At 54.1% G+C, this 13,045-nt stretch overlaps 1 protein-coding gene across 1 annotated transcript; it reads left to right on the top strand.

Annotated features, from left to right (window-relative positions):
- The first annotated feature begins 6,963 nt into the window (after positions 1-6,963).
- On the top strand, positions 6,964-12,426 carry LOC117438977 (WD repeat-containing protein 73-like). Its single transcript, XM_034074538.1, has 8 exons — positions 6,964-7,023; positions 7,303-7,370; positions 7,496-7,584; positions 8,261-8,349; positions 8,939-9,006; positions 9,786-9,944; positions 10,741-11,115; positions 12,048-12,426. Exons 1-8 carry the CDS (start codon positions 6,983-6,985, stop codon positions 12,284-12,286), a joined length of 1,128 nt encoding a protein of 375 aa, XP_033930429.1. The 5' UTR covers positions 6,964-6,982; the 3' UTR covers positions 12,287-12,426.
- The last annotated feature ends 619 nt before the right edge of the window (positions 12,427-13,045 follow it).

Raw genomic sequence — 13,045 nt, 5'->3', positions numbered from 1 at the left:
GACTCTCAGCATCCCCTTCCATGGAGAACCTCTATGTGTGGGGTTCACTGTGCAATGCTGACCACCCTTCTTGTGAGCCAGGCTCCTCTGGCATCAGAGAGAACTTGCAAGGGGATGCAGGTAAATGGGCTCTGATCCATGAGGAGAGCTCTGTCACAGCTTGCTGCCTCTCAGCCCAAAAGGGCAGCGCCAGCTTGAAGGGTTTTCATCCTTCCTGGCATTTCTGGGAGGTTTTCCATGGAGATTCTGAAAGAAAAAGTTATCCGATTTTAGGATATTTTGTCCCAAAAGTTCATTTTTTTCTAAAAGGCTCTTTTTTTTAAATTCTTTTGGGATATTCAATCCCATTTTCAAGATTTTGCCTTTTATTTTCCCCCTTTTTTTTAGTTCACTGAAAAATGCAAATAAAACTTAGAAAAACAAAAGATTTTATAACAGTGGAAAAAACAGGAAATATTTTACAACAGTTTGTGGAGGATAAACACTCTTATCCTCTTACTGCTCTGCACATTTTTCCCAGGTCAAACTGGTTTATAAGCTTAACTGAAAGAACATGGGAATGTAACTGCAGAGAGGGAAAATCATGGAATCCCAGCCTGGTTTGTGTTGGAAGGGACCTTAAAGCTCCTCCAGCTCCAACCCCTGCCAGGGCAGGGACTCCTTCCACTGGAGCAGCTGCTCCAAGCCCCTGTGTCCAACCTGGCCTTTAACACTGCCAGGGATGGGGCAGCCACAGCTTCTCTGGGCACCCTGTGCCAGCGCCTCAGCACCCTCCCAGGGAACAGCTTCTGCCTTATCTCCAACCTGAACTTCCCCTGTTTCAGTCTGAACCCATCACCCCTTGTCCTATCACTGCAGTCCCTGATGAAGAGCCCCTCTCCAGCATCCTTGGAGCCCCCTTCAGACACTGGAAGCTGCTCTGAGGTCTCCACGCAGCTTCTCTTCTCCAGGCTCAACAGCCCCAATGTTCTCAGCCTGGCTCCATACAGGAGCTGCTCCAGCCCCTGAGCATCGTCGTGGCCTCCTCTGGACTTGCTCCAGCAGCTCCATCCCCTCCTTATGTTGGGGACACCAGAACTGCACCCAGTGCTGCAAGTGGGGTCTCCCCAGAGCACAGCAGAGGGGCAGGATCCCCTCCCTGAGCTGCTGCTCACGCTCTGGGGGTGCCCCCAGCACACGGGGGGTTCTGGGCTCCAGCACTCACTGCAGCCGGGTCATGGGGAGCTGCTCCTCACCCAGCACCCCAAGTCCTGCTCCTCAGGCTCCATCCCATCTCCCCCAGCCTGGGTTGGTGCTGGGGTTGCCCTGACCAGGGGCAGGACCTTGCCCTTGGCCTGGTTGAGCTCCATGAGGTTCACATGGTCCCACCTCTGCAGCATGTCCAGGTCTATGTGGATCCATCCTTTCTCTCCAGCATCACTGCACCAACAACTCGGTGTCATCACAAACTCATTCACAATCCCAAACCAAATGAGCCATCACATTCCCCTCCGTGATCTCTGCACATCCACAGGCTTCAGATTTGCTGGGCTCATTTATTCTGCCAGGAAGCAGGAAAGATCCACATGGAGATTTGTTCTCCTCTGGGCAGCAAGCTTGTGTTGGTACCCAACTACCTGCTGTACTCCCAGTTTAGGTATCTCTACCCTATGTTATAGTCTCCAGAGCAGATATAATGAACGTTTTCCCCTTACCACAGTGACCTGAGGGTCTAATCTCAGATCAGGATTTAACCTTATGTGAAACCAGGTAAGAATAAGGATTTAACTTATCCCATAGCTCTATTTCCTTGTTGTTTTACATCCCAGGCTCAGAGAACAAGGAAACCCCACCCAGTATTCCTCATAAGGTATTTGTCCATCAACAAAAGCAGTTGATGCTGCATGAAACCACTGTCCAAAGTCCATGTTCACTGAGCACTTCATGTTCTAGGTGTTGCAGGTGGCTACTTAGAAGAAAGGACAAAGGATGGAGTAGGAGTCATTCTTCTTCTGAAAGATGTAAGTGTTAAAATCCATGTTCTCAAAGGGCTTTAATTTCTTGGTACCTTCCAAACTTCCTTCTCCTCTCGCAGTAATTCTGCTCCCCCAGTTCCTTCCAGTGCTGCCAGTGAGGACACAGCCAAAGGGTGCAGCAGCCCTGCAGCAAACAGGTTGGGTTCAGGACAAAAGACAGTTTAGGGTAAAAAGCAGCATATTCCGACAAACAGAAGTGCTTTCATTGACAGCTTCACGGTGACACAGCTGAAGGAAGCACAAGCAAAAGCAGGAATTCAGTCTGGATTGGGACAAACAGCAGATCTCTCCCAAAATGAGCCCTATGAGGCTGCAAAAGGGAGGGTCAAGTTCAAGCCTCTGCTTTGGTGCTGGCCATGGGCCTTTCCTGCTGTGGTGCTGCTGTTTGGAGAAGCGGCTCATTCCTCCAGGAATGTGGCTAATCTAAAGCTGATGCAGTTTGATCAGATTCAGTTTTCCAAGGAAAAGCTCCTTGGAAAAGAAATAGAAATAAATAAAATCCTGCTGCTCCTAGTTAGAAAAGCAGAAAACAGCTCAGGAACCAGAACAGGGGAAAGAGAGCAAAGAAGAGCAGCTGAGGTCTCACCTCATCTCATGTGCAGGGATCACCCATCCAGGAGGCCCAGAGAGGAGCCATGGGGTGGGAAACTCATGGTCTTCAAGGAAAACTGGAAACAGGGGTTGTGTGACTTGGAGAGGTGATTGAGGGGATACAGGATAATAACCCCCAAATCCATGCAAGGCAACAAGTGAGACCTTGTCTTTTAGGTTGATCGTGGGCAGAACAAAAACTGGTGAGACTAAACTGAGAGATTCTGGTTAGAAAGATGTAAAAATAATGTTGTTTCTTTACATACAGCACCAAGGAGATCCACCACATCATAGAATCATAGAATCCCAGCCTGGGACCTTAGAGCTCATTTAGTTCCAACCCCTTCCACTGGAGCAGCTGCTCCAAGCCCCTGTGTCCAGCCTAGCCTTGAGCACTGCCAGCCCCCAGGAGAAGGGTTTTGAACAAGCGAAGCTAAAAAGAGAGATGGGGAAGTGACTTTGATCTATCAATAGTTAGTTAAATACATCTGTCATTGTCATGAGGTGCTGATGAAATCAAGCACTGAACACAATGCAAAGGAGATTAGTCACATGGAGAGATCACGGGAGCAATCTAATCTTCAACAGAGCATTAGCATAACCCACAACATGAGTAAGAGGAGAGCAGAAGTAGTCTTGTATGGTAAGTCTGACATCTTTGTATCAGATGTTGTCCTAATACATCACGTGTGGTCTCTGAACACCACTGGAGACCAGGAATGAATTCATTCCATTGAGGTGATGAGTTTGAAGCATTTCACTCCAGTTTTGACAACATCTAAGTGAGAAAAGCCACTGAAGAGAGAAAACACAGTTAAGAATAGCAGGGAAGCACTGACACCAGGGCATGGGTTAGAAACTTCAGCCCAGGGAACAGGAGGTGCCCTGGTTACATTGGCAGGTGATACACCCAGAAATTGAATCATGGAATGCTTTGTGTTGGAAGGGACCTCAAAGCCCATCCAGCTCCAACCCCTGCCAGGGCAGGGACCCCTTCCACAGGAGCAGCTGCTCCAAGCCCCTGTGTCCAACCTGGCCTTGAGCACTGCCAGGGATGGGGAATTCACAACCTCAACATCACCACTGGACCAAGATCAGCTCCATTCACTCAGTGCTGCACTAACCCTGAGCTTTCCTTCCTCCAGGATGACCCAAGAGGATGAGCTCTGAGCCAGAGCTGAGCCTGTCTGCAGGCCACGAGGCCCCCGAGGGCTGCCAGAGCCGGGCCCAGCTCCAAGAGCAGCCTCACGCATCGCTGCCTCTGAGGAGCTGCAGGACAGCTTTGTTCACCCAAGCCTGACCTGTTAGTTGGGGTTTGTTCAGCTTTACACAGCAAAGTTACCTTCAAGGCATTCAACAGGGTTTGTTCTTGTTTCTCTGGACAATAAACAGCTTGTTTTCAGGACTCCATGCTCCTCCAAAGGCTTCTAGCTCTGCTTCCTAGCGATTTTACTGTATCAGCATTCCTGGTCATCGGTTGATGGGCCATACAGACTCCACAGGCACATGGCAGGAGGTATCTCAACCAGGGGCTGGCGTTAGGACTGACCTTGCTTGGTGCCATGGAGAGTGGGATCCAGCACCCTCAGCATGTTTGCTGAGGACACCCTGCTGTGTGTGCAGTGACACACTGCAGGGAAGGGATGGGATCCCCATGGATCAGGGCACACTGGAGGTGGGACCATTTGAGCCTCATGGAGATCAACCAAGCCAAGGGCAAGGTCCTGCCCCTGGTCAGGGCAATCCAAGCACAAACCCAGGCTGGGGGAGATGGGATGGAGCCTGAGGAGCAGGACTTGGGGTGCTGGGTGAGGAGCAGCTCCCCATGACCCGGCTTCAGTGAGTGCTGGAGCCCAGAACCCCCCCGTGTGCTGGGGGCACCCCCAGAGCGTGAGCAGCAGCTCAGGGAGGGGATCCTGCCCCTCTGCTGTGCTCTGGGGATACCTGAGAGCAGCTCCAGTGCCTAAAGGGGCTGCAGGAAAGCTGGAGAGGGGCTGATAGAAGGGGTCTGACTGACCTCTTTCCATCCTTGTTTTCCCAGCACTTCATAGGACCACAAATCCCAGACTGGTTTGGGTTGGAAAGGACCTTAAGACCATCCAGTTCCAAACCCTTTCCAGGGGCAGGGACACCTCACCCTAGACCATGTCACCCAAGGCTCTGTCCAGCCTGGCTGTGAACACTGAACACTTCTGCTTCTGTGCCTGCTTTTGCCCTTGATCTCTCACTCACTCCTGCACTGACAGCCCCGAAGCAGCCCCAGGCACAGAGTTCAGACAGCACAACCCACGTCTGAACCCTTCACATCACCCAGAAACCTCCTCAAGCACTGCAGGAGCTCAGGAAACCTCCCTATGAATCCACCCAAAGCACCCCCACTCCTCCCTGACAGCACTGACAGCACAGTGAAAATGAGGGGGAAATAACCAGCCCAAAATGCCAGCTAATACAGGAGACACTGCCCAGGGTCAGAGGCTCACATCCAGATGCATTTCTGTCCAAAGCAGGTGTTCTGGATTATTCCAGAGCCACCTCAGAAGCTGGAGGCTGTCACCTTCCAGTGCTGTGGAACACAGACACCGGTCCCCTCACAACACCCGCACACCAGAGGATGCTGAGGCACAAGGCAGAGAAAGCACAATGATAACAAACCCCAGTTATCAGCAGTGATTGTGAAGTGTCTCCATCACCTGGACAGAGCCCAAAGCTGGAGGGGATTTGCTGCACTGAGCCTTCAGCACCTTATTGAGCCTCCCTGGAGAGGAAAGGATCCATGGAAGAGCAACTCCATCCTGCAGGCATGGGCTCAGGCCCAGGAAGCTTGGTTTGAGCAGCAACCCCTTGGCACGGGCAACCAGAGTCGATGTGATGGAGCCCAGCGTTTGTCAAGGAAGTGGCTGAGAACAACACATGGTTAAGAACAGAACAGCAAAAGCCTATGGGGAAGCCCAGGCTGCACAGAGAGGTGGGGAATGAACCCCCTGCCCCTGCCAGGGACCCCTTCCATGGAGCAGCTGCTCCAAGCCCCTGTGTCCAACCTGGCCTTGAGCACTGCCAGGGATGGGGCAGCCACAGCTTCTCTGGGCACCCTGTGCCAGCGCCTCAGCACCCTCCCAGGGAACAGCTTCTGCCTCAGAGCTCAGCTCAGTCTCCCCTCTCTTGGGCAGGTTCAAGCCATTCCCCTTGGCCTGTCCCTACAGGCCCTTGTCCCAAGCCCCTCTCCAGCTTTCCTGCAGCCCCTTTAGGCACTGGAGCTGCTCTCAGCTCTCCCCATCAGGAGCCTTCTCTTGCCCAGGCTGCCCCAACACCGGTACCGATGCACACCACGTTATTCCTTTCATTACCCTCACAAACTCACACCCGTGCCTGCACCACCTGCATTTTATCCTTTTTATTAAAAGAATGTTTCATTTAGGACAACGCCACAACAAGACCTGAACGTGCCCCCCTGCACCAACACACACTGCCCACCGCGGGTCCCTCCATGCACACTGCCCCGTTGTGGTAGATCCCCCACAGCTGATCCCCCTCACAACTGGTGCCCGCGTTCACTCTATCCCAGCCGCACACCTCACCCCTCACACACCTCACACCTCACACCTCACACACCTCACACACCTCACACCTCACACACCTCACACCTCACACCTCACACACCTCACACACCTCACACCTCACACACCTCACACACCTCACACACCTCACACACCTCACACCTCACACACCTCACACCTCACACCTCACACCCCTCACACCGCACACCTCACACACCTCACACCTCACACACCTCACACCACACACCTCACACCTCACACACCTCACACCTCACACCGCACACCTCACACACCTCACACCTCACACCACACACCTCACACACCTCACACCTCACACACCTCACACCGCACACACCTCACACCCCACACCTCACACACCTCACCCCTCACACACCTCACACCGCACACCTCACACACCTCACACCGCACACACCCCACACCGCACACCTCACACACCTCACACCGCACACCTCACACCCCACACATCTCACACCTCACACACCTCACACACCTCACACCGCTCTCCTCACACCGTTCTCCTCACACCTCACACACCTCACACACCTCACACACCTCACACCTCACACCTCACACCTCACACACCTCACACACCTCACACACCTCACACCGCTCTCCTCACACCTCTCCCTCCTCTCCCCCTCATGGCGGCGGTCTCGCCCCGCGCTCCCCTCAGCGCCGCCGGCTCCATCCGGTTCCAGCCGGTCCAGAGCCGCCCTCCGGCGGGTGGGGAACGTCACTGAGTCGCGCAGCCGAGTGACGTCAGCGCAGCCGAGTGACGTCATCTCTGCGCCGCGCCTTGCAATGGAGAGGATGGATGAGTGGCTGGTGCTGTCGCTGAGCCAGTGAGTGAGGGTCGGATCCGATTCCCGTTCCCATTCCCGTTCCCATTCTCGTTCCCATTCTCGTTCCCATTCTCGTTCCCATTCTCGTTCCCATTCCCATTCCTGTTCCCGTTCCCATTCCCACTCCTGTTCCCATTCCCTGTCCCGGTCCCGTTCCCATTCCCGTTCCCATTCCCATTCCCGTCCCATTCCCGGTCCCGTTCCCATTCCCGTTCCCATTCCCGTTCCCATTCCCATTCCCGTTCAGCCGCCGCTCTCTCCCCCTCCGTGTCCCTTCAGGTACGAGGACCTGCACGCCTTCCAGCTCCAGGCGCCCACCCGCTTACTCGAATGGGCTCCGGGGAACCGTGAGTGCTCTCTGGTCCTGTGGGGAGCCATGGGGAAGGGCCCTGGGGTCGGGACAGGACCGGGTAGCCCCACACCACTGGTCTATGGCCGTCACCGTGACCCTGTGCCTCCCACCCACCCCAAGGTGTGTTCGTGGCCGGGTATGGTGATACCGGTAAGAACGAGATCCTACAGCTGCTGCCGCCGCCACCGATACGGGAGGTGGTGACCAAGGTGGGTGCTGTGGGCAAGAGGGCACCGCATCCCTCTGTGCCCCTCGGCTTGGGGTCCGCAGTGAGACAGGGATGGGGGACACAGGCTGGGACCTGGGCCCTATTGCTCTGCAAAGGGCTTGGCCGGGCTATGAGCACAGAGGGAAAAGGGTTTAAGGGGTGATGTGGATGAAGGGGGGAGCTCTGGAGAGGGGCTCTGCATCAGGGACTGCAGCGATAGGACAAGGGGTGATGGGTTCAGACTGAAACAGGGAAGTTCAGGTTGGAGATAAGGCAGAAGCTGTTCCCTGGGAGGGTGCTGAGGCGCTGGCACAGGGTGCCCAGAGAAGCTGTGGCTGCCCCATCCCTGGCAGTGCTCAAGGCCAGGTTGGACACAGGGGCTTGGAGCAGCTGCTGCAGTGGAAGGGGTCCCTGCCCGTGGCAGGGGTTGGAGCTGGAGGCGCTTTAAGTTCCCTTCAAACCCAAACCAGTGTGGGATTTTATGATATGATTCTTGACAGGAGCTTTCTCCAGCTTCCCTTTAACCTTTTGTGATCCCTCAGTCCTACAGCTCCTGTTGAAACAGGCATTAGGGCAGGCAGAAGAGAGTGGCTGTGTCTGTGCCTCTTTTCAGGCTAACCAACCACACCAAACTGCATTGATAAGTGATCAGAAATCCCTTTGCTTCTGGTTTCTAGAGCCTGTTTCCAGAGAGAGAATTCAAGCTGGAATGTGGTGGATTTTCCGACCGCCCCATATACAGCCTGAAGTGTGTGCCTGGCACCAGGTAAGGCATTGAGGTCCTTCCAGGGCATACTGGAGATGCAGAAGGAGCTCATCCACTGGGAGAAAGCTCCTTTTCCTTCCTTGCATCCTGACCTAGCTGTGGGAGTACAGAGGGGACCTGCTGGCCAGTGCCATGGAGTGCTCCTCCCAGCACCTTGTCTTGGTGTTTGGAGAGGAGCAATGACTTGGGGTGCTCATGAGAATGGATTGCAGCCCTGCCAGCCCCAGGGCTCTGTGTGTGTGTTCACAAAGGTTCCCTTTCCTGCTGTTAGACACAGCAAACCCACTTCCCTCTGGCTGATTCATTTCACCCCTTCAGCTCTCTCCTCCCACACGAGCCCCTCGTGCTACTTTGGGGGGGTCAGAAACACCATCCTTAGTCTAGCACTTATGGAATATGTGTTAATTCAATGCCATTCCCTGGGTCTGTCTTTACCCTGGTGTGAGGAGTTCCAGGGTTCTGGTCCTTCCAGCCCTTGCTATGCTCCAAGCACAGGGAAAAGCCTCTGAGCACAGGAGGAGCAGCAGAACACCTTGTCCCAGGCTCTTCTCTGCTCCTGAAGAGCTGTATGGGGTTCTTGTTCTTTCAGCTTACTGGTGACCAGTGGCCCACCAGACAGCTCCCTCCAGCTCTGGAAGGTGTCAGCAGAGGACTCAAGTAAGGAACAGACACATTTCTCAGCTGGTGTAGTTTTGCAATGCAGTCTTTGCATGGAGCATCTTTAGCTTCCCCTTTTGCTTGGGTATAAAAGGAGGAGAGGAGCACCAGTCCCATTAGGTAACATCCTGAGTGACTGCCCTTGCATGGCAGGGCCTGGAGAAGGGCACAAGGGAAGTGTCTGTGCCAACTCCGGTGGCTTGGAAAGATGGGGACTTGCCAGCATAAACCTCCTAAGGGAATTAGGAGATTTAGGCCTCTCACAGTGGCTTTCCACTTAGTTGTAAGCTCTTAAGCATACAAACAAACCTCTTCCTTATCCATTTGGCACAGTGTTACCTTTGAGACTCCAAAGGTTGGAAATAAAAGAGCTCCTTACACTGCTATTCAGGTTATTCCATGAAACACCTCAGTTCTCCAGCCCTCTCTCTGCCTTAGAAAAAGGGTTGCTGTTGCCTTGCTACAGCAAATTGGGAAACAGCAAATTGGGAAACACTGAAACCACCAGAAAGGAAGTGCAGAACATTGTTGAAAGCTTTCTTATGCTTCCTCCTTGAGAATCAGCATCTTGCTTCATGACTTCCCATGTGTTTGGCTGGATTTGCCATGGTAATCCTGCCTGGATGTATTGGCACAGTGGGTTTATTCTGGTGAGGGCTTTAGTCGTAATTGGCTTCCTTATTGCTTTAGTAGGTCACTTTTAGCTTTGTGAAGCAGCTTAATCTCGGGGATTACTTGACTCCTGATGTGCTTTACAGCTGCTCTTCTCTCCCAAACAGATGTTATTAAACCTGTAAGTGCCATACCTACAGAAAATGGGCATCCTTGGGCTAGAATTGCAACCACAGCAGCCAGAGCCCAGTGGGTCCTGCATGGATCAACCCTTGACAGTGTCCACATTACAGAGGTGGAATCGAGGAAGAATATCTACGTGGCAGGTATTCCAGTTAACTGTCTGCTGGGGCAAAGCTTTGGGTAGAGCAAGAGGAACTGCTCAGGCAGCAAACACTTCACTGCACGGGTGCTTCCCAACACATGCCCAAGGGTATAAAGATGTATCTCAAATGAAGTTACCATGCTCTGGGCTGTCTCCAGCTTCTCACTACTCCCATGACAGTGATTCCTCAGGCTTCTGCCCCAGATCTGAGTCCTAAGAGAGCACCACAGATGGTTTCAGTGCACAGAATTGGGTTAGCAGAGGGATGCTGCTGCATGCATTGGCCCAGACAAGGGAGGTGCTGGCCTCAGAGTCACATCACTCACTGGCATCAGTTTGCTCCTGAGTGAGCTCTGTGTGACTGTGTTATCCTTGGGCAGGTTCAAGCCATTCCCCTTGGCCTGGCCCTCCAGGCCCTTGTCCCAAGACCCTCTCCAGCTTTCCTGCAGCCCCTTTAGGCACTGGAGCTGCTCTCAGGTCTCCCCTTCAGGAGCCTTCTCTTGTCCAGGCTGCCCCAGCCCAGCTCTCTCAGCCTGGCTCCAGAGCAGAGCATCCCCATGGCCTCCTCTGGCCTCACTCCAACAGCTCCGCATCCCTCCTGTGTTGGGGACACCAGAACTGCACAGTGCTACAAGTGGGGTCTCACAAGAGCAGAGCAGAGAGGCAGAGTCCCCTCCCTCAACCTGCTGCTCACACTGGGGGTGCATCCCAAGGACACAGTGCTCTGAAAGCCACCCCAGGGGCAAGGCTCAGACAAATGCTCCTCACACCACCTGAGATGCTCCTCTCTTTCCTAGCCCCCAGCAGCAGTGAGGAGCTCAGTGGCCTGGCCTTCCTGGACTGCAACACCTTGCTCCTGTGCTGTGCCAATGGGCAGCTGTACCTGGGTGACGTTCGACAGCCGGAGGCTCCCTTGGAGGCTGTGTCTGTGCCCTGGGAGCTGGGTGACGAGCGGTGGTGCATGGGAGTCAGGCAGACAGCTCCAGGCTCTGCATCAAGCTCCCATCCCATAGCTTGCCTCTCCAACAGAGGCCACATCACTCTCACAGATGTAAGGAAACCCTCGGAGCATTTGGCCTCAGCAAAGTGCAGCGTTCCCTCACCCAGCCCTAATGCAGAATTCCTGTGTGTGTCCTGGGCTCCTGCTCTGGAAGGCTGCCTTGCCATTTCAGGTATGTGCTTTGGGGCCCAGAGCTCCTTTCTGGAGGCTTTTCTGAATCATAGAATGGTTTGGGTTGAAGGGACCTTAAATCCCATCCAGCTCCAACCCCTGACACAGGCAGGGACCCCTTCCACTGGAGCAGCTGCTCCAAGCCCCTGTGTCCAACCTGGCCTTGAGCACTGCCAGGGATGGGGCATCTACCTCTTCCTTGCACTGAAGTTCCAGTTCCACCCTCCCAGGGAAGAGCTTCTGCCTTATGTCCAACCTGAACTTCCCCTGTTTCAGTCTGAACCCATCACCCCTTGTCCTATCACTGCAGTCCCTGATGAAGAGCCCCTCTCCAGCATCCTTGCAGCCCCCTTCAGACACTGGAAGCTGCTCTGAGGTCTCCATGCAGCTTCTCTTCTCCAGGCTCAACAGCCCCAATGTTCTCAGCCTGGCTCCCTATGGGAGGTGCTCCAGCCCTCTTATTGCAGACAGGGACAGTCTGAGCTGTGTCTATCAATTCCCCTCCAGCTCAAACACCCCAGGCAGGGGGGGCTGTTCAGAGCTGTCCCTGGAGCCAGCAGACCTGGAGCTCAACAACCACAGATGGAGCCTGGCTGGGTTTGGGGGAGCTCCAGCTTCCCTGCTAACACCCCAAGCTCTCTGCACACACTGCCCTGACAGTGCCAGTGACCTCCTGGCTGCAGGGACACTGCTGATAACAGCAGCTGGGCAGCACAAGCTGCCTCATAGCCAGAGCATTGCAAAACCCAAGCAGCAAATGTGGAAGCTTGGCCTGCATTCACCTCAGCAGCTGGGAGCTCAAGGCAAGCTCCTCAGAGGCTTTGGCTGCTTTGCTGTCACAGGTTTCCAGGCTGAGCCTTTGTCCTGCTTTCTGGCTCAGCAGCACTGGAACAATGTGATTGACTTGGGGTGTCTCTTGTTCCTTTCCCTCAGGTTTCGATGGGGCTGTGCACGTGTATGACACTGGGAGCTGGGACAGCTCCTCCAGCCCAGCACAACCAACCTTTGTCCACAAAGGCCACATGTTTGGTGAAGAGGACAGCAATGGAGAGCCCCCCCTGCTCACAGCTCACACGTGGCACCCACAGAAACCAAGAACATTGCTGTCAGCAGCCAGCGATGGTACCCTGCACATCTGGGACTGGGTTCAGCCCAAAGGGACGCGTGGGTAGCTTGTACTTGTGAGCTGCGAGGTGTTTCCTGTCTCTGTTCTCCTATGTGTAGGCTGGGAGGTGGCCATTTACATGCACAGACAGCGATGAGCTGCTTGTAGTGAACACAACCAACTGCAAAGAGCTCTTTGGAAACAGAATCTGAACTCTTGATGCTGTGAGTTGTTCTGTCTCCCATGGCAGTGTAGTAGCCTGCTTGTATCTACTGACAGTGAACATCCTGCCCCTGTTTTATCATAGCCCTGCCTTGTCACACATGTGCTTTTCAGAAGCCAAGAGCCACCACAAAAGGAGTAGCTGGAGGAAACAGGCTGCTCTGTGGTGTATTTAACCCACTGCCTCCCATCCTGCAGCACCCGGGGGAGGGCTGTGCACCCCATGGGGTGCTGGTTAGATCATCACATGCGTGTGTCACGAGTAGGGTGGCCTCTGCTCAGGAAGCCACAGCCTGCAGAAGGAACAGGAACAAGCCCTGCAGCCCCAGCCTGCTGCAAGCTTTGTCCTTCCCCTGCCTCAGCAAAGGCACTGGGATCCTTGGGTGCTTTTACCACCAGCTGGAGGTTGAAATGCAATGGAGCTAATGGGAATTGCTGGGCTTCAGGAAGCCAGGCACTGGTTCTGCTGTGTTACCAAGGTGCTATTTAGTGTGTGTGGGGTCTCTGCTCCTTATCCTGACCATGAAAACCAGCCTGTTTCAGGGAGGAGGGTACAGGCAGGGGGTCCCTGCCTTGCTCACTGTGATCTGCTCCCACTGCAGCA

Source organism: Melopsittacus undulatus, chromosome 2 (assembly GCF_012275295.1).
Source record: "Melopsittacus undulatus isolate bMelUnd1 chromosome 2, bMelUnd1.mat.Z, whole genome shotgun sequence".
In the NCBI taxonomy this organism is placed as follows: Eukaryota; Metazoa; Chordata; class Aves; order Psittaciformes; family Psittaculidae; genus Melopsittacus; species Melopsittacus undulatus.
The sequence above is the reverse complement of the archived record's forward strand: the minus strand, read 5'-3'. Positions and strand labels throughout refer to the sequence as shown.

Excerpts from the sequence above, each read along its gene's own strand:
- LOC117438977 (XM_034074538.1), top strand. The coding sequence starts at position 6,983 with ATGGAGAGGATGGATGAGTGGCTGGTGCTGTCGCTGAGCCA. Across the intron at positions 7,024-7,302 it reads CTGGTGCTGTCGCTGAGCCA|GTACGAGGACCTGCACGCCT; the intron begins GTGAGTGAGGGT and ends GTGTCCCTTCAG. Across the intron at positions 7,585-8,260 it reads TACGGGAGGTGGTGACCAAG|AGCCTGTTTCCAGAGAGAGA; the intron begins GTGGGTGCTGTG and ends TCTGGTTTCTAG.